The following is a 27471-nucleotide window of genomic DNA, read 5'->3' on the forward strand; positions in this document are numbered from 1 at the left end:
CCCAAAAAAAAGAAGGCTGTCATTCAATAAATTTTAAAGTTGTAAACTTTTAAAGTGCTGTGCTTAAAGTGCTGTGTGGCATTTTCCTTCCCTCCTCCACCACCCCTCCTGGGATACCTTGGTAGTCATCTCCCTATTTGTGTGATGAATGAATAACGAATGCATGACTGTGAAGCAGCAATGACTTTATTGCCTCTGCAAGCGGTGATTAAAGGGAGGAGGGGAGAGTGGTTAGCTTACAGGGAAGTAGAGTGAACCAAGGGGCGGGGAGTTTCATCAAGGAGAAACAAACAGAACTTTCACACCGTAGCCTGGCCAGTCATGAAACTGGTTTTCAAAGCTTCTCTGATGCGTACCGCGCCCTCCTGTGCTCTTCTAACCGCCCTGGTGTCTGGCTGTGCGTAACCAGCAGCTAGGCGATTTGCCTCAGCCTCCCACCCCACCATAAACGTCTCCCCCTTACTCTCACAGATATTGTGGAGCACACAGCAAGCAGTAATAACAGTGGGAATATTGGTTTCGCTGAGGTCTAAGCGAGTCAGTAAACTGCGCCAGCGCGCCTTTAAACGTCCAAATGCACATTCTACCACCATTCTGCACTTCCTCAGCCTGTAGTTGAACAGCTCCTGACTACTGTCCAGGCTGCCTGTGTACGGCTTCATGAGCCATGGCATTAAGGGGTAGGCTGGGTCCCCAAGGAAACATATAGGCATTTCAACATCCCCAACAGTTATTTTCTGGTCTGGGAATAAAGTCCCTTCCTGCAGCTTTTGAAACAGACCAGAGTTCCTGAAGATGCGAGCATCATGGACCTTTCCCGGCCATCCCACGTTGATGTTGGTGAAACGTCCCTTGTGATCCACCAGAGCTTGCAGCACTATCGAAAAGTACCCCTTGCGGTTTATGTACTCGGCGGCTTGGTGCTCTGGTGCCAAGATAGGGATATGGGTTCCGTCTATAGCCCCACCACAGTTAGGGAATCCCATTGCAGCAAAGCCATCCACTATGACCTGCACATTTCCCAGGGTCACTACCCTTCATATCAGCAGATCTTTGATTGCGTGAGCTACTTGCATAACAGCAGCCCCCACAGTAGATTTGCCCACTCCAAATTGATTCCCAACTGACCGGTAGCTGTCTGGCGTTGCAAGCTTCCACAGGGCTATCACCACTCGCTTCTCAACTGTGAGGGCTGCTCTCATCCTGGTATTCATGCGCTTCAGGGCAGGGGAAAGCAAGTCACAAAGTTCCATGAAAGTGCCCTTACGCATGCGAAAGTTTCGCAGCCACTGGGAATCGTCCCAGACCTGCAACACTATGTGGTCCCACCAGTCTGTGCTTGTTTCCCGAGCCCAGAATCAGCGTTCCACAGCATGAACCTGCCCCATTAGCACCATGATGCATGCATTGTCAGGGCCCATGCTTTCAGAGAAATCTGTGTCCATGTCCTGATCACTCACGGGACCGCGCTGACGTCGCCTCCTCGCCCGGTATCGCGTTGCCATGTTCTGGTGCTGCATATACTGCTGGATAATGCGTGTGGTGTTTAATGTGCTCCTAATTGCCAAAATGAGCTCAGCGGCCTCCATGCTTGCCTTGGTATGGCGTCCGCACAGAAAAAAGGCGCGGAACGATTGTCTGCCGTTGCTCTGACGGAGGGAGGGGCGACTGATGACACGGCTTACAGGGTTGGCTTCAGGGAGCTAAAATCAACAAAGGGTGTGCCTGTACATCAAGGAGTATTTCAGGCAGGACTGCACGGAGGGTTCCAATAAGAAATGGTGCACCTAAGTTATCGTTGTTATTGGAACAAGGAGGTTAGCCTGGCCTCTGATTGATACATGGCTAGATTTACCTCGCTGCACCTTCTCTGTGAGTGACTGCAGTGTGATCTAGACAGGGGAGGAGGCAAATGAGTACAAAACAAATCTGGTCTATTTCTTGTTCTGACCCACTCCATCTATCTTTTACATCTTTGGCTGGCAGCAGACGGTGCAGAAGGACTGCATGCCATCCACATCTCATGGCTGCTTGGCAGAAGATGGTACAGTACGACTGCTAACCATCTTCATCTCTTGCCTGCCTGGCATAAGATGGTACAATACGACTGCTAGCAATCCTCATCTCTTGCCTGCCTGGCAGAAGATGGTACAGTACGACTGCTAGCAGTCCGTATCGCCTGCCCGCTCACCATAAGACGGTTCAATAGGACTGCAGGACTAAAGAGAATGACCTGGTCAAGTCACTCCAAATTTAGTCCCTGCGCCCATGTCTGCCCAGGCGCTCCCAGCCGACATGGCCAGGAGCACCTCGGACACGACAAGGACGACTACCAGTCGTATTGCACCGTCTGCTGCCAGAAGGCAATGGGTTGCTGCTACTGTGCAGCAAAGCCGTACCGCGTCTGCCAGCACCCAGGAGACATAGGGTGACGGTTACCTGAGCGGGCTCCATGCTTGCCGTGGTATGGCGTCTGCACAGGTAACTCAGGAAAAAAGGCGCGAAATGATTGTCTGCCCTTGCTTTCACGGGGGGAGGGAGGGAACGGGGGCCTGACGATATGTACCCAGAACCACCCGCGACAATGTTTTAGCCCCATCAGGCATTGGGATCTCAACCCAGAATTCCAATGGGCAGCGGAGACTGCGGGAACTGTGGGATAGCTACCCACAGTGCAACGCTCTGGAAGTCGACGCTTGCCTCGGTACTGTGGAAGCACTCCGCCGAGTTAATGCACTTAATGCACTTAGAGCATTTTCTGTGGGGACACACACACTCGAATATATAAAACCGATTTCTAAAAAACCGACTTCTATAAATTCTACCTAATTTCGTAGTGTAGACATACCCATAGTGACACCAGTGCAACCATGTTGGTTGTATCTGTTCTAGGAAAATCAACATTACCCTCTCTGTCCACTGTGGAAAAAAGTTGTCCCAGTGATGTGCATGTGGTCAATGGAGTTCATACTCCATTCTAGAGATCCTCCTTATTTGGTGATGCAGTTCCCAGTTGCCTGTCCATAACAGAACAAGTGCTTCTGCAGCACCCCTCCCTCAGACTTCCTGTCTGAGAAGCTAAACCATTTAAGGGTATAGTTCCCCATGCCACACCATATGCAGACACAATGAAAAACAAGAAATAATAGTAAGAGATTTATAGAATTTGGGGCCAGCAGGGACCATTATGTTAATCTAGTATGATCTCCTGCATAACACAGGCCATGGAATTTCACGCAACAATTCCTTCATCAAGCTCTTCATCAAGGCCTTCTGGCTGAGCTAGGCACATGGAAAGACATATGCAGTCTTGATTTAAAGACTTCAAATGATGGAGAATCCACCACATCCCGTAGGCTAGTTATTCCAATGGTTAATTACCTTTACTGTTAAAAAATTAAGCCTTATTTCTTGAGTGAATTTGTCTAGCTTTAGCTTTCAGCCATTGGATCTCATTATGTCTCTGTTCTGCTCAATTAAAGAACCCTCTACTATTATAAATCTTCTCCCCATGTGTATTACTTGTGGACCATAATCCAATCACCTTTAAACATTCTCTTCAATAAGATAAATAGATTGAACTTCTTAGAACTCTGACTGTAAAGGCAGATTTTCCTGACCTTAAATCACTCTTGTAGCTTTCTTCTGAACCCTTTGTCAGCATCTATGTAGATACCAAAGTTGGACACAGTATTCTGGTTATTGTCTCACTAATGCTATATTTACTCTGCATTCTAGTGCTTATACATCCATGGATCATGTTAGCGTACTTACTACAGCACTGTGCTAAGACCCCATCCGTCCCGTAGAATACCAAGGAATGTAGCAAAAATAATAATTTCAGTTCAGTTTCAAATTCCAAAACCTGCTAGTAATTAAACCAGGGTCCTTAGTGGCAGAATTTTCATTGGGAAGGTTGCAGCACAAATCACTTACAAATTCCTTTGCCCGGGAAACCCACAGCCAGAAACTGTGCCTCCAGAGTGAGCGACACAGGTGGAGAAGGAGGTGTGACCAGAACAGCCAGAATCTGAGGATGTTTTAGTGAACCAGTGTTTTAGTGAATCTCAGCTTCAGCCTCCTTTGTATTACTGGTGAAGATTCAAATTTCTCTCCCCTCGCTGAGTAAAGGACATATATTGTTGCCAAATATATGGATATTGTTTACAAAAAAAACTGCTCTTTGTTTTAAATATTTAATGTCGTCTCCGTATTCACCAGAAACATGCAGCTTACTGAGAACAGCTTAGGGTATTGTAACTTTTAATGTTTGGGCAATTTGATTTAATTTTAAAAATGCTAATTATTTTATAGGATTTAACCCACAATTTGATTTCAAAATTACTCCTTGGTTGGACAGGTTACATCTCTTTAGTAATAAGAATGTGGAACCTTATAGAAAAATGAGATAAATTACTATCGAACTGCAATGAAAAATGGAGCCCTCTGACTGATGCTATTCATTTGTCATCAGCACAGAAAAGGTTAATAAGCACTTGCTGGTCAAGTTATGTTGGCCTTTTTCACCAGTAATTGCATCATTCCATGTCTTTATCAAGAAATCCCTTGCTAGCGAGTTTTGGGAGGGACAAGTGTCAAGGAACAGAAGCCACAATGAAGTACCTGTGATTGAGCAAGGATTACATTGCTCAGTTCATTCTGTAAAAACTTGTCAGCTTGCTACCCAAATAAATGCCTAGAGTGCGTAAAACATGGCGCAGAGTGACCCTTAGAAGAAAAATCAATTGTAATTCATATTTCATATGTCTATAATTGCTTGTGAAAGCATGGCAGCAGTTTGTTTATAGGGCAGCTCTCCCTTATTGTGGTTTGTTTCTTAAGGTTTTTTCTTGTTCTCAATGCTCATGTTCTTCATGTATTCTGCATTACACCGATCTGTTGCAAAAGACAAGCTTTTCTGTTTCCACATTGCCATTCTTATTACTGCTGCACTGTGCTTTTGAGCTAGTGCACTGAACTAGAGATATAAGCATACCGTGTGCTAAAAGTACAGCAATTTTGCTTTGAATACTCCTGAAGGTTTTTTCGCTCGCTCTTCTTGTTTGTTTGGTTTTGTTTTCTTGTAGACAAGGTTCTATTATCTGTGAAGTTATCAATTTGCTAGTGTTTTAACTGACTCCATTTTTGTAATGTTTGTTTTTAAACAATTTCCCAGGTAGGTAAAGAATCCTTACAGACTGATAATTTAAAGCCGAATTTTGAAAATGCCCTCCTCTTTTTTCTTTTCTTTTCTATTTTTAAAAGATGTTGCTGTAGGATTCCTATCCCCACTGTGGACTGAGATGTCATAGGGATAGAGAAAATGCCGCTCACTTTATGGATTACTGTTAGGTCAACAAAACTTTGGCAGCATTGATTAACTTGACAGTGAGTACAGCAGTACATTTATCACTTATGGCTGTGCTGTAGAAAATCTAATAAGAGGCAAACAATTCCCTTTAGAGCAGTAACAGGTTCACTGTGGCTAACGGTGCATGCACTGGAAATTTCTGCCTTTAAATTATACCCTTGCTGCTAGTTGGGTCATTGACTCAAAGCTACTGCACTTCCACAACCGTGTTCTTATATTATTAATTTGATCAAAATCATTTGGTTTATATAAATGTGGTTAAACTATAGTTTGTACCTGTGGGGTTTTTTTTAAGTTTATATTTTTAAGAAGAGACAGAGAAATTGATTCAGTCCAAGCCTTATGAAGTGAAAATCAGAGCTGACTCTTGTAATTCCTAATGTTTGAGTTCTTGCAAGATTGTAACGAAGAAAATTCTTAATTCTTGCCCCCAGAACATTTAATTCACAAAACTGGCACAGATTTCAAGAAATATAGTTTTTCATTTAATTAGTTGCATCAGTTGATCTATTGTAAGTACATTTATAAAGATACATTTATATATGTGCAAATATGAGGTTTTTATTGAATTACCAGAGGCTCATTCTAAAAAACAAAACATTCTGTACAAATTTGTTTACAATTAGCTAGATGGACACATCTCACTTCTGTGGGGGTTAGAACTGAACAAGTGAGGGACTTATTTTTCCTTGTCTCTTTGAATGTGTGATATGTTCTGCTTTTTGTAATGAAAGCAGTGTTTGAGTCTAATAATAAAGTTTATTTCTGATTATATGGCACTCTCTCTTATGTAGCACTGTTCAGTTGTCTTTTATTAAATCTTCTTTGAAAAGTTTATGGAGGCTGGATTGAGACAGTCTTTACTAATATAAAAGAAAATACTCTAGGTCTCCATTATAGAAAGGTCACTAAGATTTTTAGACTTGTTTTCCTTGATAATCCTTTGAAATAATTAGACTGCATAATTTTTTTCTTATGCACAAATGTAACTAAGGTTTATTACTGTCCAAAGAATAAACATTAATACTTCTACCCTTTACTCAACTTCTGTATACTGAGCAGAAAAGTGTAATGGAGAAAATCTAGTGTCATTTCTGACCTGAGCCTGCAGTATATGGTTAATTTTTGCTGCCTCCTTCTTTGGTAGTACATTTTTTGAAATAGCCATCTACCTATCTATTGTTAAAGTTCATTTTTGTGCAGTATTAGGATACATTGTCCACTTGAATAGGGAGCTTTTATGAGCAACAAAACTTCTGTCATTTTGAGTGCTCTGTATTATTTTAGGAAGCAGCTTAAATTGGAGGGTTTTGTTCTGCAATATGTGTAAAATGATGTAGTTTTCTTTGTTGGGAGAGAAGTATTCTACTTGAATCAATTGTCAGGAGGTTTAATGTAATAAGGCAGTTTGTGGTCTGACTAAAAGAAACACAGTGCAAAAGAAATTCCCATAGCAGTTTGTTTTTAACAGAAAAACTGACTTCACCTGAAACATGAATACATTGAAAACCAAGACTTAATAAGGCAGAGCAGGTTTAGAATGAAACTGAATGGGTTGCTGTCCAAAGCTTGTCTTTTAATGGCTATGAACTAACCAAATATTCATGTTAATGGTACTGTAGCTCTATCAACAGTATTACAGCAGGTTCTTTGTTTTAATAAAAGTACTAGACAGGCTGACACATGTACACTTTGGGTATTGGAAAATTTTACCATTAAAACATTGCAGTCAAAGTTTTGGCTAAAAGTTGGGTTTCTAACTTTCACAAAGTATTGTATTTAGAGACGGCAACACACGTTTCCTCAGATTTCGTGGGCTCATACAATAGGAGTACCCCCACTGCTTGCCTTACTGAACAGAAACCTGATATTGATTAGCTATCACACTGGCATCAGAACTACTCTTAGGATTCAATTTTTTTGTTGTTTTGCATATTTTATTGATCAAAAGTGGTAAATGAGCATCAAGCGTGCAAGAAGACGATGAATTGTTTACTTGCATAAAATAACCTTTCAATAAGAGAAGATGCATTGCTCACACTTTTGGTGCTGTTCTGCTGCCCGAAGCAGATGGCATTCAGCTGCTATTGATTTGCTCCTATAGTTACAGAGCAGCATGTAACTAGGCATGCTCATTTCACTGAAGGAGTGGTGGGGGAGAATGGGGGATGTTTTCAAAAAGGAGTTGGGAGTAAAAGAGGAAGGACTCTTTTTTTCCTCGTCCAAAAAAATAAAAACCTTACAGTGTAACTTCCTTGCTGTATATAAATGAAAAGTTAGATTTATATGTCTCAGCAGAAAGAGAGGTTCTAGCATTTCTAAAAACAGTAGAACCTCACTAATGTAAGATGCATTACAGAGATCCATTGCAGACTGAATTCATAAGTAAGCATAAGGTTTTTTTAAAAATCAAGCATGCTGCATCAGAACACCTACTTTCAGAGTAACAGCTGTGTTAGTCTGTATTTGCAAAAAGAAAAGGAGTACTTGTGGCACCTTAGAGACTAACCAATTTATTTGAGCATGAGCTTTCGCTCACAAAGTACTCCTTTTCTTTTTGAGAACACCTACTTTGTTCATTCATTTTGATCAGTGTGGTTTAGATTTTTGTTCATAGCACTGTACGGTATATTGCCAAATGCTTCACATTATATTTTGCAAAAATATTGACTCCTTGGTAGTGTCTGCAACACACTGGGCTTGATTATGCATACTGCGGACCTCAGTGGCATGGGTTCCACAGGAGCTGCTCAGTACCTCACAGAACCAAACCATTGGGTACCAAATCTCTTCTGAAATGTGAGGTGAGACTGCAGGATTTTTTTGTGAGAGTTATTAGGTTTGCTCGTTAGTGAACTGAATAAAATTCTACTTTGAAGAGGTTTTTTTTTAATCGGGTAGTTTTTCTTATCAAATATTAGTGAGAGAATGTGTCAATTGACAGCATTCAATGCAGCATAGGTAACCAAAAGACAAACTAAAATTAAGGAAGCTAATAAATATCCCATCACATGAACATAGGAGTTGATATGCTGGAGCAAAACATTTTCAGCCACCTAAGTCCAGGACCTTGCCTCTGGCTGTGTACTACACTTGATTTAGAGGAAGGAGGAACAAAAACCGGTCTGTTCCTGGCCACTATATTAACCTGGAAAGAACATTCCCTTCCAAGCTCCACTAGTGAATTATCTTATATTTAGAAGCATGAGTATTAAGAGCCCTCTGCTTCTTGACCTAATTGGTGAAGATACGTATTACTTCTGGTAACATGTGACAGTTACAGGGTAACTGCACCTGTATTCCACCTCCACCCACCATGGTCCACTTTAGGAGTGCCCAAATAGGGCTCAGGGCTCCAGCCATCACCCATCTCTGGGCAGGGACTCTTGTAGCACTTCCTTCTGACCAGAGCTGTTAAGGCTTTACAACCGGAATATACTGTGTTATGCCCAGCAAGCCAAAGGCTTTACACCTGCCATCCATTGTGTTATCCCAAGCCACTCTGCCTAGAGGCCATTCCCTGTCTCCAGGAGCTATAAACAGTGTATTGCCTGCAGTTACAAGTTACCACACAGCTCTTTCTAAGCAAGCATGTTTATTCTTCAGGCAAAAGTATTATAGAGAAAACATACGAACCCCGCCCCTCCAACAACAACAAAAAAAACAGATTTAAACACACCATCAGTCTTCTGGGTCCCTAGCAGGCCAAATCTTTCCAACACATCCACAAGAGTTAGTGCCTCCTTAGACAGAAGGTCCTGTCTATCTGCTGTATCAGAAAGAAGGCCCTGTGTCAGTTCAAGCTCATTGTTTCATACCAAAAACCCTTTCTTTGTTTGTCTCTGGAAAACCTGGCTTGAACCAGTATATGCAAACCACTCCAGGTGGTGGTATGTCTTGAGAGTCGTTTAGTCTCAGTGATCACTTCCCATTGTTTTTAGTTCTTGAGGGAGCTGTGGTGACCCTCCCCCATGGAATAAAACACAGTCATACATAAACCATTCATAGATTTAATACAATATGGTCTTCAAAGATACTGCATGTGATTACAGCACCTGTCACAACATGAATGTTTGTCTAATTTTTTTAATCTTCCTAAACTTTTGTTTTGTCTCTTAGTTCTTGCTTCAGTCACTTCCACAGTTTGACTACTGTTACATTTTTGGTCTTTATTTGAAATTGGTTGCTATGTTGTTTTGACTGTCTCTTTGCTCTTGTATTATTGGTCCTGGAGAATAAAAGCACTTGAGCAGTTACCACTAAATTGTTAGTTATTTGCTTCTATCTTATGTCCTCTTATATTCTTCTCCTTTTTAATTTAAATAATCATCAGTGTTTAAAAGCATGCCTTCTATGCTGTCCCCACAACCAGGTATTGACAAATAATTTTTCATAGCATAGTTCATTTATCAAAGAGTTTTAATCTATTACTTTTACACCGTATGTATAAACTTCCAAGTAAACTTTTTAAAACAAGGATTGCTTCATATGCTTTGACACATCTTTACATTTCTTTCTGCTCTCTGGCTGTATAATGATACCTTGTTTCAGAAGGTCCATCCCAAACAAGTTAAATGTTACTAACCTTTCATGTCAGCAATTTATTTCACAACACTTATGAGAGGTAAAGGATTGCAACCATCATAGTAAATAGAGAATATTTTAATCTTGGCTGTTAAGATGTAGTGATTAGCAGTTTTTTAAAATTTATTTTGCAGAGATTAAACCTTTTTAGTCATTCAGAAAGCAGATGCTTTTGAATCAGTGTTCGTGCTGTCAGTGTAGCATTGCTGCATTGTTGTCACTTTAATTAGATGTCACTTTCTAATGGGACAAGGAAAATGTTTTAAACATAAGAACTAATATAAACAAGAGCTAATTTAATGTGATCCAGTATATCTGGACAAATCTAAATGTTGTTAAAAGGCATTTCATGGTTACAGTTCTTTTCTACTGTAAAACTGTTTGTTTTCACCATGGAAACATTTTCACTTTATTCCTGTTATATCTCTGAGTCATAAAAATTTGTATAAAGAGAAAATAACTTCTGTTTTCCCCAAACTTGGTAGCTCCCACAGCCCTCCAGAGTTTAAAAGAGCTCCATGGACTTTCCTTCTATGAAAACAGTTTGCATAAGGAGCTCCAGAATTCAGATTGCACAAAATACTGTACGGAAGTATTGTCTGTTAAACTGTGATAAATTCCACTTTACAAAATAATAGAATTATTTGCTACTTTTGCTTAGCACAGACAGACCAATTTCTAAAGTAGCCTTTTCTGAATGCAACATGCGTGTTAGTTTGCTTTTTGAAAGATGCTGAAAACTTGAAGTAAGCTCCAGAATTTTTAAAACTGGGGGGTACACTTATTTTCTTTCAGTGGATTCCCTAACACATTACAAATGATAATGAACATCACAGACTCTGGATTCAACCAGATACTTTGTGCTGTGTGTGCTACCATTTTCCTGATAAGATACAAATATTCATACACACCTACATGTTTTTTGTTAATTGAGTGATCCCTACTTTATCTCTGCACAAATGACACAACTATTGAAGTTGTGGAGATTCAGGCTTGAAGTATGTCCTCGGGACTGAGTGTGTTAACCCCAAATGCAGTGAATTCCCTACTCTTTCTGCATACTCTTGTTCTGACTTGGTGTGGACACTTGCTGCTTAATGTAATTAGTTTCAAAGGGAATGTCACATCATTTCTCAGAAGTTTAGTCTGACCCAAAACCTCTAGTAAGGAAATATCAGGGAGACAAAACAAGAAAAGTTACTGTGGAGTTGAATTGCATCTTTGCTGCAGTGCTTTGTGGTTAGCATAGGGAACTATGTAAATGAGTGAATTAAATATTTCTGGGTCTTGTCATGTTTGTGTGCAGATGCATGAAGTTGTCAGTATTGTGGATAGTAATCTCATTTTCTTAGAAGTTGTTGTTTATAATTTTTAACCTGCCACCTGACCCTCAAGGCCCACAACCACAAAATGGATATTGTGGAGTTAAGGCTGTGGAACATCTTCCTGATGAAGTAAAAACCCATCAGAGAGAACTGCCATTTCAGGGCCACTTTTAAACTATGGTCCAGTTGAATTCACACATTTTAACACATTATTTTACTAATAATATTCGCCATGCTACAATATTTATATTTCATCTAAATACAGCTGCACTGGCAGAGGAGCCTTTGTAAGATTGGGGGAGAACTGCCTATTTCTGACTGCAGGAATGTGATTCTCCTGGATTTGGCTTCTCTCCATGCAAATAGTGACTCCTTCTGTGAACCCATTTTTTCAAACTTGGTTTTGCATATACTCTTCATTAAGGACTATTTCCATGACAAGAACGTTTGGGAAAATGGGAAAAGTGTGTTCTAGTCACATTCACAAAACTCAAATATAAGTGAGAGGATGTTGCTCAACCCTTCTGAAAAATAAATTAATCTACAGCCAGAAAGGAGCATGGAAAATTTCAACCAAAAAGTATGTACTGCAGTGTTGATGATTCAGGGTTTAACCCTGCTGAATATGTATGATGGAGGGGTTATTACAGTTGCATATTAAAAAAGCTAGGAAATTACCTACCAAAAATGCATTAAAGAACATTATTTATTCAAACTCTCGAAAGTTAGGAATGACCAGAATTAAGGTTTCTTGTACAACCTTAATTTGGTCCCTTTGTGCATATGCATTATGACACAGTCTTTAGTTACATGATCACCTGCTGGTTTTTTCCACGGGGCCCTGCCTCATTCAGTGAACACACAAGGAATCAGAATTCAGTTGCACAGACAACTGTAAATCTGGTATTGTCCAGCCACGCTGGAGGAAAGACAGGAGGCAATGGATGTGATTAAATCAGGCCACAACTTCATTTAGTTAAAATATCCAGCAATAAATTTTGCAGTGCAGGTCATCGTTTCCACACAATTCCCAACCTGGTCCCAGCCATCCCAGTCCTGGAATCCCACACTCTCCCTTCGTATGAGGGTTAATTGGGCTATAGAAGGAGGGTGGGGGGTCAGCTCCTGGCTGTACCAGATGTAGGAGCCCTGACCCCAACTTCCCCAGCTTCCTTAAGGAATGTTTTCCTCTAAATCCTATTTTATCCAATAACCATATCACTTCCTTTTTCTTTGAGTATGGGCCTCCGGACCATGGCCATGTTGGGATCCCTGGGCAACCTATTGTTGGCAATTCTCTAGGATCCTGACCCTATCCCATTGGGATGATAGGGAGACCCAAGCTTCCCCTCCCCAGCAGCAGGAGAAAACATTTGAGGAGCAGGAGTCCAGGGTGGACAAAAAAGCCACACCTCAGACCACCATCTTGTCCTCTTCTCCAGAGGAGGTCTTGTTGCCTCTTCACCCCCCCTTCACTAGCCGATGATTTTTTCAAGTTCCAGGACCTTGTGAAGTGAGTGGCAGACTCTCTACAGATATGCCTTGAGGAGATCAGAAAAACCCAATACAAGCTACTGGACATTCTGAATCTAGAGTTGCCCTCCTCATTAACAAGGCTCTACTGGAACCCACTAGAACCATCTGGCAAACCCCAGCTATAGTGACACCCACTTGTAAGAGGGCTGACAGAAAAATATTAAGTCCCCTCCAAGGACTCTAAATCCTCTTCTCACACCCAAGTCCCAATTCTCTAGTTGATATGGTGAACGAGCAGGGCAAACAACACCATTATCAATCTACCCATACAACAGAGATCAAAAGTGCCTGGGTCCCTTGGGAAGGAAGGTCTACTCATTGGGTACGCTGCAATTTCATATTGAATATTACCAAGCTTTGATGGTGAAGTACAACTTTACCAACCAAATGAAATTTGGGTCATTTATTGAGTACCTTCCCCCAGATCAGAGAGAACAATTCCAAGCCACTGTTGCTGAAAGTTCCTGGCACGATCATCTTTACTGGAGGCACACAAGGCTGCAGACACTGCGACCAATTCCATCTCTGCAGCAATGGAGTTGCATAGGGCTTCCTGGCTGCAATTGTCTGCCTTCCCCAGGGAAGTTCAAGATATGGTTGAGGATCCCCATTTGACAGACAAAAGTTGTTTGCAGAGTACACTGATGAGTCATCACGTATCCTTAAAGATTCCAGGGCCACAGTATGCTCGTTAGGCATCTGTACTCCTGCAAACAAACAGAAGTTCAGCAGATCGCGAACAGCTTAAAGATCCCCACCCTATACAATTCTCTGGATTCCAGACACCCATGGAACCCCCCTCCCCCCACCAGCAACCAGCACAGGTTCCAGAGAAACAGACTCTAACCCAACTGATGTGGCTCCACAACAGGCAATGTCATCAAAGGGACAGTTGAGGTTTTGAATTCCCACCCCTCATTAGCCTGCCAGTTTCAGTGTTTTGTCCACTTCCCCCCATTTGGAAACTAACTCTCCCACTTCCAGCATGCATGAGAGCATATTGCCTCAGACAAATTGATGCTGAAAGTTATATAATTGAACTGCAACTTCCACTTTACCTCCCTTCCTCCTCCTCATTCCCTTTCCCTGTCCCTCTTCATCAACCCCTCTCACAAGCCCCTTCTGAGGCAAAAAGTAAACACTCTTCTTCATTTAGGAGCAATAGAACAGATACCTGCTCAATGTTGGGGTAAGGGCTTCTATTCAAACTATTTCCACATCCCAAAGAAGAATGGAGGATGGAAACCATTTCTAGATCTAAGGTGCCTACACAGATTTGTGAGACCCCAGAAATTCAGGATGGTGATCCTGGCAACTGTACTTTCTTCTCTAGATTCAGGGTATTGGTTTTCCGCCCTTGAACTCCAGGGTGCATACTTCCATATAGCGATGTACCCGTCTCACAAAAGATTCCTCTAATTTGTGGTAGGCCAAGATCATTTCCAGTATTAATTGCTCCCCTTCAACCTCTTCTTAGCTCCAAGAGTATTCTCAAAGGTTCTGTTGGAAGTGGCTTCCCACTTGGGTCACCAGACTATAGTGGAATTCCCATACATCAACGATTGGCTACTCAAGAGTCGATACTCAAGGACAGTGCTTTTTTGTTTTTGGACTTGGGCCTCCAGTTTGAACATAGAAAAATCCACACTAACACCCATTCACAGTATCCAATAATCTGGATTCCCAGAGCATCTCTTCCCATGGACAGGTTCTAGACATTATTGAGCCTCATCAGAACAACTCAAGACAGCCCCCAGACCTCAGTCAGAAACTGCCTTTGACTTCTGGGTCTAATGGCCACTTGCACTTTCGTGACAGAGCATGTGAAGTTACACCTCCGCTGTTTCTGGGATGGCTCGGAACAGCTTACTCACCAAACAGGCACAGTCTAGAAAAGCAGGTGTTGGTTCCCTAGCGGGTGATGCATTCCCTTGACTGATGGAAGATTCATCGCAATGCAGGGGCAGAGGTACCCTTTAGCCAGCACTGACAGTGACTGTAACCACAGATGCATCTCTCTTGGGCTTGGGGGCACACCTCAGCTCCTTAACAGCACTGCTTCCTGCTGCTACCTGATCTGTCCAGGTAAACTTTCTCCTTCCTTCCTCTCTGCTACCAGTTGCACATGAAGCCCTTAAAGGGGCAATTACCCCTCTTCTTATGGCCAGGCGGACAAGGACCCGCATGCAGTTGCAGCAATCACATTTCCTAATTTTTTAATATTTAACTTTGCAACCTGAATAATGTTCTTTTAATGTAGTTTATTTTTATGTAACATGTATTTAGCTCTTTTAATCTTTCTTCATAAAACAGTATCTCTTATCCCTTATGTATCATTGTTGCTTTTCTTTAAATGCCCTCCAACATCTTTGATATTAAGGTGATCAGAACTGTACACACATTCTGTATATGGTCTCACCAGTGCCTTGGGGAGAGGTACTGTTACTGCGCTGTTCCACTGTGGGAAGGTTCTGTGCATTCAGCAAAAACTGCAGTGATTATTTTATTCTTTTGCCTCCATGCAATATTACAAATTTATACCTACTCTGTGTTTTTGTTTTTTTCTCACATTTCTTTTTTTAAAAGCCTGGTAAAGCATTTGTTATTTTCCCATCTAATACCTCACCCATGACTTTTCAAACATAATTACCTATTTCTTTTAACACGCTAGGATGCATATCTTCTGGATGCACTGATGCGTAAATATATATTGTTTTCTCACGTATTCCAGTACCTGCTTGTTGTCAGCAGCTGTATTGACAAGATCTTAATTACTTCTTAATTGTACATTCTTTTATTGTCAAAGGTTGACTTTTAAAACCATGTTCGCTGCTCAGGCAAAATCAGTCTTGATTTTGTCTTTCTTTATCATTAATAGCCTGCTTTCTCTACTACTTTTTCCCAGGATATATTTATAAAAGCCTTTATTAACATTAACCATTTTGAATAGCATTAATTTATTCTGCTCTTTTGCTGCCCTTATCTTTTTTCATTAGCTACTTGCTTGATTCCATCAACTTCTTAATTTCTAGGAGAGATTTGTTTTAACCCTCTAATCTTTGAGCAGTCCCTCATGAAGCCATGTTGACTACTTTGTTCCTTTCAGTTTTATTTTTCAGAGGAACTGTCTGTTGCACCTTCCCTTTTCTACCTTTTCAGACTACTCTCATATTCTTCTACACTCATAAATTTTAATATTACCTCTTGTCCATGCTGTTTCCGTAAAATAATATTGTATATTTGATTACATGTGGAGTGTACTTGGACTACTAGTTGCATGCACAGCCATTATGTAGTCACTAGCTAGACATAAAGTGGTGCCAAAAACCTATTATTAAACCTTTACATAATACAGCTATTACTGTTACTTAACTTATTTGTTTGTGTATTTAGTCTAAGTAAGTTAATTCATTTCAGTAAAGTGCTTTGAAACTAGAAAGTCTAGATAAGTGCAAAGTAATGTTATTAAGTACCTCGTGGTCACTAGCATGGAGCTTTCAGCTTACCATTACTGTAGATCCAGCAATGGTCTCACCATTATTTGGGTTCTCTTCTTTCTGGTTCAGTTCTCCTTTGCATATCCTAAGAGGGTTTTTTTACTGATGTCAGGCCATATTTGTGACCCAGCAGGTAGTTTAAGTTCTCCAAGAGTAGTCGGTTCAGGAATGTTTTCACTATCCTACAGTCCTGGGAATCTGAGTCAGTTGCCCCCTGCAGTTTATTTTTCATTTCAAAGTACAGCATATCACTGCTATGATAATTATCAGACTATCTCTCACTGGATTTGTAAATGCTTAGGGGCTTGTATCCTCCCCCTACTTTTTGTTCCCCTTCTGTCCCTCCTTCATAGATTGCACCCATCACTCTTAACATTCCATTTGTGAAAATCTAATTAAACTTATGTCCACTAAGGTTGTGCTTTCCATTTAGCATCATCACTTCTACTTCCTCCTGCATATTTTCTATACTACTTGCATTTTCTATACACATTTAAGTGTTTCAGTGCCTCTTTTTTATACCTCTTTTTATTCTTACACAATCACATTTTGCTGAAGAACATTTTTGGGGGGGAGGGGCGTGTGCTGCTTAGTATGTTAATTATGTAGAGGGAAAATAACATTGACCCAGAACAGCATACAGTAATATGCTTTTTTGAAGAAATGAGTGAAATTCTTCACTCTGGAACCATGCTGGGTAAGAAGCAAGTGTTCTGATGTGATTAGCAGAAGCGTATCTGCTATTGCTTTTTCAGGAAAAGAAAAGATCATTCTTAGAAACCAGGTTCTTTCGTGTAGTCTACTTCTTTTTAGTTTAATATGTTATTTTGCTAACCTTTTTATCATTTCATGGGACTGTGTAAGCAGCTGCTAGAACGGAGGTAAATAGAAGAATATAGACTCTAAAGCACTCTAAAAGCTTGTAGGTTTCAGTCCCAGTGGAGACTGACACTCCAGCCTACTTACTATAGCTAGGATGTATTGATTTTTTTCTCCCCCATTTTTAGCTGCACCACTGAATTAGGTATTGTGAGGCATCCTTCCTTGTGAAGAGAGGAAAAACTGTCATGAACTTTTTCACCCTAACAATAGGGCATCTCAGACTAAAGCAGAAAGAAAGGAAAATGCTTTAAGGACTCTTAGAAACTCTGCAACTTAGCTCTCCACACTGACTCTCCTAACTAAAAGGTGCTCCACAGATCTTGAGAAACTAAGATAGATGATTGGAAGCAATGAATTTTTAAAACTGTTTTGTTAAAAAATCATCAATCACTGAAAACAATGCATTCCTGTAGCACAGTCTTGGAAGGTTAGCAAACTGGTCTTGTCCAAGTTTTCAGCCAGATGTTCAGTTACTGTTATAATTGGCTGATGAGTAGGTTTGGACCTAACTAGAATGCCAGTGTTCGATTTCACAGCGTCCTCTGTGAAGATATGTCACCATTTATGCTGGCTTTAGTGACAATTTTCTAAAAAGGAAACTCGTGGGAAATCATTATGCTGTTTATATGTCTCCCTTGTTGGAGGGCATTATCCTGTGATATTTTAGAACTGTTTTCCACTGCATGATGGCATCTAGCTAAGGTTAAGGCAGAACAAGTCCCTCTGCAGTTTTGTGACTATGTTTTACTTGCTGAAGGAGAAAAGATAACTGACAATTAAGTATTTGGGATGTCACTGAAAGAACATGTGCAACTAATCAATGACATCCTGAGGGAACATGATTTTATGAAGCTGATAAAGTAGAAAAATCTGGATTTTAGTGTTATATAATAATAATTGCACCCTTTTGATAAAAAAGACATTTCTAATGATGTAAACACTAGTATTTCCAGTGTTATATTTTTCAGGTGCATGCAGTAGCTTATTAAAATGTGGCAGGAATTGGTAAACAGCTTTTTAAAATATATGAAGAAAACATGGTACTCAACACAGATAGTATTGACCAATTTGAAAAATGTATTTCTGGGGTCACTTGCTAAATTATTTGCTTTCAGTAGGGTTAGGTGTTTTAATTCTCTTCTCATTTTGGAGAGAGAACATATATGCTGCTCTTGTTCCTTAAATCAACTTGTTAAAACAGCACAGGTTTGGAACTGGACTAGCTATAGTCTTGCTAAGTGAGTTCAAATACATTGAAAATTCTAGACATTAATTTATAACGCTACTGTGATCTTTTCCTGTTTCATTGATATGTCTTGGAGTTTGTAACAGAAGTCTTACATAGCTCACTGTGCTCCTATCTAAAATGTATAACCACATGCTGGACTGAAAAATGGGTTTATTTGTATGTGTTTTATCACTCATTTTATATAGTCAAGGAGAAGCACTTTTTCTTCTTCTTATCTGTTATGTAAAGATTAAGGAGAATATGGTTTGTAATATATGCATTCTTTAAATAACTTTCTAAATAAGAAAGTCTAAAATTTATGATTGCAATGGTGGTTTCAGGTAAATGGAACTAGTTATGATTGCAGCCCCTACTTATTTGATTAATTTTTTAAATTACAAGACTAAAAGAAATACAGCAAAGATTAGAATTTTTACATATGTTGGTCAGTTGTCATCTGTGCTGTCTTTCCCTGTTTTCAGTTTCTCTTGCAGCCCTTCCATTATATGGCATACAAATCAAAGGGCCAAATTCTCTACTAGCCCAGTTCCACTGAAGTCAGTGGAGCTGGGCCAGCAGAAAATTTGATCCCAAATTAGGATTATTCCAGAATGTCATGATTTATTCCTTAATGTTTCTGGAAGTACTGTATGTAAAATATAGCTATGACTTTTTGGCATGCATTATCTGGAAAATGTACTGTAGTTCAATGAAACCATACCAAAATATTTTTATTTCATTGCTTCATGACAGTCTGACAAAACGCCACATCAAATCAAGGTGGGTTATGTCTGTCTGTCTTGCAGTTCTGCAGTTTCAGGTTTGCTGGTCATCGAAATAAAGGGCTTGAACAGGTGCTAAACTAATGGGAGTAAGATCCTGAAATGTCTAACAAAATAATGTTCACTGGAGCCTTGCAGTTAAACAAATTTAATGAAATTGGGGCGCTGTGTAACTATTGTCCAGGCTTGGGTTGATTTGACTTGGAATGATAACTGAGTGAGCAGCAGCAACAACAAATAAGTTTGCTTCAATAACATTTTAGCATCATCAGAACAACTTCTCTTGTCAGTGGCATGTCCTTCCCCTTGCCCCACCATCTCTTCTTTCTTCTAAGTTTACCGGCAGCTGACCTCACCAAGTCACGCAAATTGCTCTAACATGGTATGAAAAGCTCAAGAAGTGGAACTAAGGGATTGTGCATAAATTAGAGATGCCCTGAAGCAGCTCTTGCACACACGATTTTTGGTGCAAAATTGATTAATATTAGTAAATTGTTTTGGTTTGAGCAAATAGTGCACATTGTTATGCAATTCACATGTCCTTTGAATATGCATCCCCCTCTACCCCTCCTCCCATGCATAACTTGAATGCAGAGCAAGATGAATTTTACAGCACCGTAGTGCTGATTTCACAAAATGTAAATGAAGAAGCAGTTAATGATGCATCCTCATTTAAAGGTGAACTGAAAGGCTTTGTACCAGCCAAGACTTGAGAACTTTGTTTCTCTTGTAAGAGGTGGTGTCACAGTAAAACAGTTTGGGAGCTGCATTCTCTGATCGAGGGTTGTTTTTATTAAACGTGTTGTTATGACACCAGCTCTTGCTGGAGAAATACAGAACCCTGAACTCAGGTCCTGAAAGAAGAATAAAAAAAAAAGAACTGATGTGCGGATAGCTTATTTTAAAATGTACTTCTATTTTTAAATCTACCCATATTTTATGGTAATGTTTGTGAATCTTAACTAGGTTTTTTGTTACACAAATAGTTGAGTTGCTCTTGCCCCACATGTACTACTGCAGCACGTTGACCAAACTGAAGAGAAAAGCTTTTGTGTTGTGTAAGGTTAGATTACATACAATAGGAATGTTGTCTCATGAGCTTGTATAGTGTAATGCTCCCTCCTATTACCAACCCTTGCCTCTTGTTTTCTCACCCTGTCACAATGGTTCTGTTCTAACCAAGGGCCTAGTCTTGCAAGCACAGTATGCAGCTTTACTTGTGTGAGTAGTTTCTTTTGATCAAACTTTACTCATGTGAGTATAGTTACTCATATGCATTGTTTGCTGGATTAGGCCTCTGGGATGGAAAGCTCCTCAGCAGAGTGACTGTGCCTTTTATCTGTAAGTGCCGTACATAGGTATGACTTTTGTAGTAACAAGTGGAGATGTTCAGCAGTATGAGTGACAAGTGAATAGGGCCTTAATCCTCCGGAGAAACCATGACATGTGTTTGTAAACTCTTTTGTCTTATGTGAGGAGTGGAGACTAGCAACTAACTGCCTCCTACTAGTTACTATAAAACTGTAGAAGTCTATCGCGTTCTTAAAAAATCAGCCTGTCTCTTATGGGGAATGGGTATTTAAAAATCCTTTTCTATTAAATCTATTTCTAATTAATTTACTAATTCACTCATAAAACTACAAATCATCTGTTTGGTGAAAAATATTTGGGAAGGGGAATGGATTCCAGGCCATACATTATTAATATGGAACAGTATGGCAGGTCTAGATAGTACCTCTTTCACCAGGCCTTTGTCATTGGTGACCACACTATAGATGTGACCAGTGCATTGTAAGCCAATCTGTCAAGCCAAACAAACAACTCACCTTGTTAACATTCCCTAAATCTTGCATTAATAACACTGAGTAAGCCCCTGAACACACAGGAGAGTTCCTTTTTCCTACTGCCATGATGGATGGGATACTTCCAAGTGCTGGAAATGAAGTAGCGGAGGTCATTAAGCGTGTGCTGCTGTTTATTTTGATTTTTAAAGGGGACAACAAAATCAAAATTTTATTCTGAAGTGAATGTACCAAAAATCAAATTTAAGATTCAAACTTATAGTAAACCTTTTCTTGGGTAAATGTTTGTCAATGATACTGGCATGGGAAAGGGCAGGGCTGCAGCACCATAATCTGATATAATCTCAAAATTTAGTAACACAGATTGTGGTATTGGAAGATGTTTACTTTAGTAAACTTGTGTGATTAGAAAAGAATTGGAGTAATTGTGGTTTGCTTATTAAAAGTTATTGTTAGAGGATAAATAAAAAAATGAGAAAAGAACTGAATGATATTGTGTATTTTCTGTATTACAGACTATCATTTTAGAAAATGAAGATCTCCCCAAAATATTTCTAGACTTCCTGAATGTTCGGCATGTCCCTTCTCTGCCAAAGGCAGAAAGTTATGGGTAAGAACTCATTAACTAAAACAACTCCAACTGTACAGAAAAACAAGGCACAGCTGAGTCTCCTCTCGCGCTGTATTAGTTCTCTGACGACTTAACACCGTTGATTTAAAATGGACTTGCTGGTAACTTACACCACTGTAACTAAAAGGAGCATTAGTTTCATTGTGGGTGTATTTGCGTAGCTATAAAAAGTTGGTAAAATAAAATACATCCTGTACAAAGACAAAAGGGTGACATTTATTGTATATCCATTGAAAGCAAAGCAGAAACAGGCATAGATGAAAGAAAGATAGAAAAAATGGGATTTTCTAACAGACCTTTGAAATACCTACCAAAAATTTTTTTAAAAGAAATCCACAAGATTTCCAGTTTGTGGCATGTGTGTGGGGGGAGGGAGGGTTGGAATCTGCTTTTATTTATATGGGGGCAAATTGTAACTCACTGCATGGCTTCTCCCATCTCCATGTGGAAATGGGGATCAGCCATCTCCATGGTGTCCACAATTCCCTTCCAGGAAAGGGTTCAGGGTTGGTTTGGATGAAGGAGGCACGAAGATGCACATTATCCTCCCTTAAGCATACCAGAGATTTCCAGAATAATATAGTCAAATTATATTACGTTCTGCTGTACTTTCCACTCTTAGGGTGTGATTCTCTGCTGTGCCTCTAAGAGGTACAACACAAAACTCATAGCCTTGGGGAAGGAGGGTGGGTAAAGAGGTTTAAAGCCATGTTTGTGCCATCCCTATCCCGAGCCTACCTGCAGGCAGCGCAGTCCCTGAAGTAATTTAAAGAGCCCTTCTTTGGCTGCCCTACAGGTTGTATCACTGCCCGGAATCCCTACAGTATTGTGTGCTGTGGCCCTGCCCCTAACACACCCTCCTGCCCCAACCCTTTCCCTAGCATACCAGGGCTTGTGAGATGGTCCTAGGAAAGTGGCCTTATAACTGTCTTCCACAGTTCCTGCATCAGGGGTTCCCCAAGCAGATCTGGGGTTTTGGAGCCTCTTTATTCTGCTACAGCCCTTTTACCTGGTGTAAAGTGGCTGGAGTGGGGGTAAGGATCTCACTCCCAAAGCCTAACTGTGGTCAAGGAAGTTGCCTGCAGAGCTGTGCTATCGGTCAGTGGGGCCAGAGCCACAGCAGACCAGAACTACTGTGGAGACAAAGGGATCTTGGACAGGGTTTGTGGGTCAGGTCCTTGCTTTCTTCCACGCTGTAGTAAACGCTGCCCCCACCTCAGCAGAAGAATGCAAAGGAAACTGTCAGGGCAGCCTCACAGCCTTTTGTATTCCATTACATGGGTGTTTCCAAAAAGACTTCGATCTGGGTCATGATTTTTCACAATACCTTGTAATTGTAGTTCCAAACTGTGAGCTTGGGAAATCATTGTTCACGTTCAGTACATACAGAATCTCTTTAAGATACGTAGGGATTACTTTACTTATCATATACTTGATATTGGTTTGAAAATGCTCATATAACAGCAAACATATGTCACTTATAGCTAGTGTAATGTTATCAGTTATGCTGCTGTCAATATTAATGTGAAACATAAATGTGCTAACTTTATTATCCCCCCAAAAATGTAAATATGCCAGCTTTGGTGATTTAGGGAGAAGCTACTTGACACTCTTCTCTTGTAGTTAATGATGTCAACCAGAATCTCTCAGTGGAATTGTACCCCATCACTTTTATATATTTATGCATGTGAATCTATTCCAGTGAAATATATGTTGTCACTTACAAGCTGTGATCACAGTAAAATCATGAGAGTTCTTCCATATTAATTGCATTGCATTACATAGCCACTGACCAGAAAAAGGGTCCTTCCTTTCGTAGCAATTATTAACAGCTTTCTTTGTATATGGAGTTGTATGTTAATGTTGTTATAAGCAAACATAATCTAATTTGTCTGCATTTTTGTTTTAGTTCTTTTGATGAAACAGAATCTGAAGAATCAAGGTGAGCAACTCACAATTACGGCTAGCATTTCTAGACAACTAAATGTGGTGTAAGTAAATAAAAGCCATGCTTACTTTGACAGTCTACTAATATATAAAATAAGGACACTGAAGTAATTATACACACACACACACACACACACGTACATACGTACATACGTAAAGGGCATCCAACATTTGTTCCAGCAACTGACAAAATTGCAATAGTTTGGCATTAAATTTTGGTGACTTTATTAAACACTGCATCTGGTTTCATAAGCTGGACCAGATCTGTTTGTAGTATGAATTGCACACCTCTCGCTTTAATTTATATTCTGGAATTTCTTACAGAAACATAAAGGGACACCTTCAGCTTAACTCTCTCTGTGAACATTTTTACCCTATGCTGGGTGTTGTTTGTAACAGGACTATAATTGAAAAAAAATTGAGATTGTTTCCATGCTTTTGACAGAACTTTGCATACATTCGGTGTCTCTGGATACTGTCAGTCAGTCAGTTGCTCCTGTTGTTTGCATGGGTCTTTCACATGGGAGGAGATGAACATTTAGTAAAAACTAAAACCAGGAAAATGTGATTGTAAAATCTGAAAGCTTGGCAAGGACATTCAGATATAGCACCTGAAATTACTTCTCTCGTTTAAAAAGGAAAAAACCTACTACTGTTCTGGCTCCTTTACTCTACGTAAAAGAGTCAGCTGTGTGAAGCGGCCTTAGCAGCCTTGCTACTGGCCGGGGAGGGTTCCCTTGACATAGCTATTGTTGGCAGCAGCCATAAGGCTGCCTCCCAGTTGTACACTCAGAAGCCTTGGCATAGGGGTGTGCTGGGGTAGTATCTGGGGCAGGAGTATTGCAAAGATTCCAAGTAGTTCTGTGGTCTGTTGGGCAGCCCAGGAGGCTAACCTAATGTAGAGGTGATGGTAGTCTAAATATTCTTACGTACCACAGAACAGCACAGAATCAGGAGGGCTCAATGTGGCTTAAAGCCATCATCACCACTACCATCACCACAGTGGAGTGTGACCTCTTGACCTCAAATTTCAAGCTGTCATTTTAAGTATCACTAAGCAACAGTGAGCTTTGCTCCCAGAAAATTTTCTCCTTTGCATGGAGTTTGGGGATATAAACATACTGACGTTATTCCTGAGCAGCTTGGGTCACCTCACTTTATCAAAGGTAGTTTGTACTATATCCTGTTTACCATCCCTTGATGCTGACATTCCTGTTCTTGACCTTTCCAGCAAACTGTCCCACCAGCCTGTGCTGCTGTTCCTAAGGGATCCATATGTCTTGCCTACAGCCAACGGTAATCAAACTTGTCATCTGTTAACAGCTCTTTACTGATCTGACCCTACACCACATAAACCACATTATTATTAATACAGGCCTTGCCGAGTGATACTGGTCCAAATTCTACTGATCTGCCAATAAACTAGTAGTTCTTATATAAAGCTCTTTAAAATCCGAATTGGGGCAGATGATTTATACGAAGATATAATTTTTTTTCTCTCAGTTGTTCTCCTAACCAAACCTACTGTGGATGCAAATCATAAAAGGATGTAAAATACTGCTTCTCTTTTTTTGTTGACTGTGTGGGTTCTTTTGCCTGCAGGGTTTGATCTAAAGGTACAGTCCTTTTTTAAGTGCTTTTTCCCTAAACACCAGTCTAGCTGCTGTGAGCATGTTTGTATTTCCACTTGGATTATTGTCATTTCTCCTCATTTCTAAACTGTAGGTTTTTTTTTTTAAAAGATTGTATGTTTTGAGCGTACTAGATGTGTTCGGAGGATATTTACGTTACCCTTGATCGGTTAATATGTATTTCAAAAGCACATTTGGAAGAGGTAGTTGTAATCCACCATCTCTTTTACTCTTCCCCCCTCCCCTTTGTAAAAATAATTCAAGGACTTTTTCTTTGTGTTTTCTTCAGAGATTATATTGTTGGCACATATTTCACAGTGTTCCTACATTGTTCATTTCAATTGATAGATCTTTTGCCTTTTCCACACTTTTGTACAAGAAAATGTACTTTTGTGTATATGTAAATTTCAGTATGAGAATTTTCCACTTAAACTGTAAATTAGGATTTTCCCGTGAGAAAAAAAATTAACAAATTGCTCTAACTTATTTATTAAGCTCTGTTTGCCTGAATGTAGGCTAGTAACAAAAATGAAGCAGACAGCTTTGGAAATAAGATGACACTGTGGAGGTTTCCCCACATGGCTCTGCAAATCCCCCAGGTGTTCAAAGCATGCATTAAGAAATCATAAGATTGTCTTAAATCAGGAAATTTAAAATAATAATAATAAAGGTTGGGTTCTTTGTATTTGCCTTTGGTTTCTCAGCCTTTGGAGTGCACTTCCTTCACATTTTCAAGATTTTTTCCAAAACCATGAGAGCTAAAAACTTTTTTTTTTAAACTGAGATTCTCAAGAAGCCACATGAATCCAGGAGCTGGGACTCTAAACATCAAATATTGTGACATTCATGATAAAATCATAGGAACTAGAATGCTATGTACATGATTCCTATCTTATACTACACCTCCAGTTTCAGGCCTGGATTCCAGCAAAGCAGAGTGCAATTACTGAAACTTTCATTCTTTGAGTTTACCGAATAAAGTATGTGCAAGTGTAGTATACCAATAAACATCAAGGGTGAAATCCTGCCCCCCATTAAAGTCAGTGGAGGTTTTGCCATTGAATTTAAGAGATCCAGGATTCCACCCCAAAACTGGAGAAGAATTTTGCAGACACTAAAAACTAATTCTGCCTTTTTCATTTTATTCTGGAGGAGCGGAATGGCTAAACCAACACTCAACAGTGTTTTTTTCCACAAACTATAATTAGGCTTTGCAGATTTTGATTTTGATTTTGATTTTTTGATCATTTCAACAGATATCAATGTTGATTTTAAGGTTTTTTGGGGGAGGGGTTAGATTTTTCTCTTTTTAAATTTTCACCAATTGTGGGAAATTTGGCTGGGGTCAGACAATAATTATTTAATGATGCTAGACAGTGAGATGAAAATAGTTAAAACTTTATAATGGTTAAAACACAAATTGTCAACATCACGTCAAAATATGCAAAATAAATATCCGTGAATCAAACTCTAATAAGTCTTCAAACAGCACTTCTCTTACTTTGCCTTTTGGTTTCAGTTACTATCTGGAAATATTTTTCATTGGTTTCTCTGTGTGTACAGTGAAATCAGTGTTTACCAACATTTATTGATAAAAATCGAATGCTTCCAAGCCTAACTATACTGCACCATTTCCATTTTATCCACATACTTACATAAGATTAGTTGATTTTGATTTTGGGGCCAAATAAGAAGTCTAGGAAGTAAAGTAATCAGATCCTCATTTTTTTGCACTTCATTTCCTCAAAGATTTGTTTAAAAGTCATTCTGGATAATTGGATAAGCAATTTGCAAGTTAAGCTTTTTTAAAAAAAAAATAAAAAAAAGTTCTGAATGTTGTTAAATTTCATGCAAAATCTTGAGAGACAAAGAATGGAAATTACATATAATTGTCTTAAAATATACAGATAACACCCTAAATTTTCAAATCAGTACACAGGCTTTTAGTTCTATGACTCCTATTAAAGCTTCTGCAACACTTTGACATCTAAATTTTTTATTCTAACTTGTACTCGAAGAATGACCATACTTGCTTTCTTATTTAAGTCACTGGGAATTTAATATTGAATTTAAGTGGTGGTTTCTTTTGAAATGGCTTGTTCTAATGTGTGAGATGTGTTGAGATTTAGTTAATGGTGTTCAGCACAAAGAACTCTTCAGGGCTTCACCAAGGCTTTTTTTGGCCTTGAAACACAGTTCTTAGGTTTTCATATAGCAGGTAAAAAAAAAAGTCAATGCAACAAGTTTTTATTTAT

General features: G+C 39.6%; 1 protein-coding gene across 3 annotated transcripts in view; it reads left to right on the plus strand.

The window, feature by feature from the left end:
- SNX24 (sorting nexin 24) overlaps positions 1-27471 on the plus strand; it is a 149577-nt gene that overhangs the window by 116955 nt on the left and 5151 nt on the right. For all 3 annotated transcript variants that reach the window (XM_084627712.1, XM_084627713.1, XM_084627711.1), the window contains 3 exons: positions 21523-21617; positions 23548-23580; positions 24817-24881. In XM_084627712.1, the coding sequence (XP_084483838.1) occupies positions 21523-21617; positions 23548-23580; positions 24817-24881 (193 nt within the window). The remainder of the gene's footprint in view (positions 1-21522; positions 21618-23547; positions 23581-24816; positions 24882-27471) is intronic.

The sequence above is a fragment of the Lepidochelys olivacea genome (genome assembly GCF_965140295.1).
Source record: "Lepidochelys olivacea isolate rLepOli2 genome assembly, chromosome: 5".
Classification (NCBI taxonomy): Eukaryota; Metazoa; Chordata; order Testudines; family Cheloniidae; genus Lepidochelys; species Lepidochelys olivacea.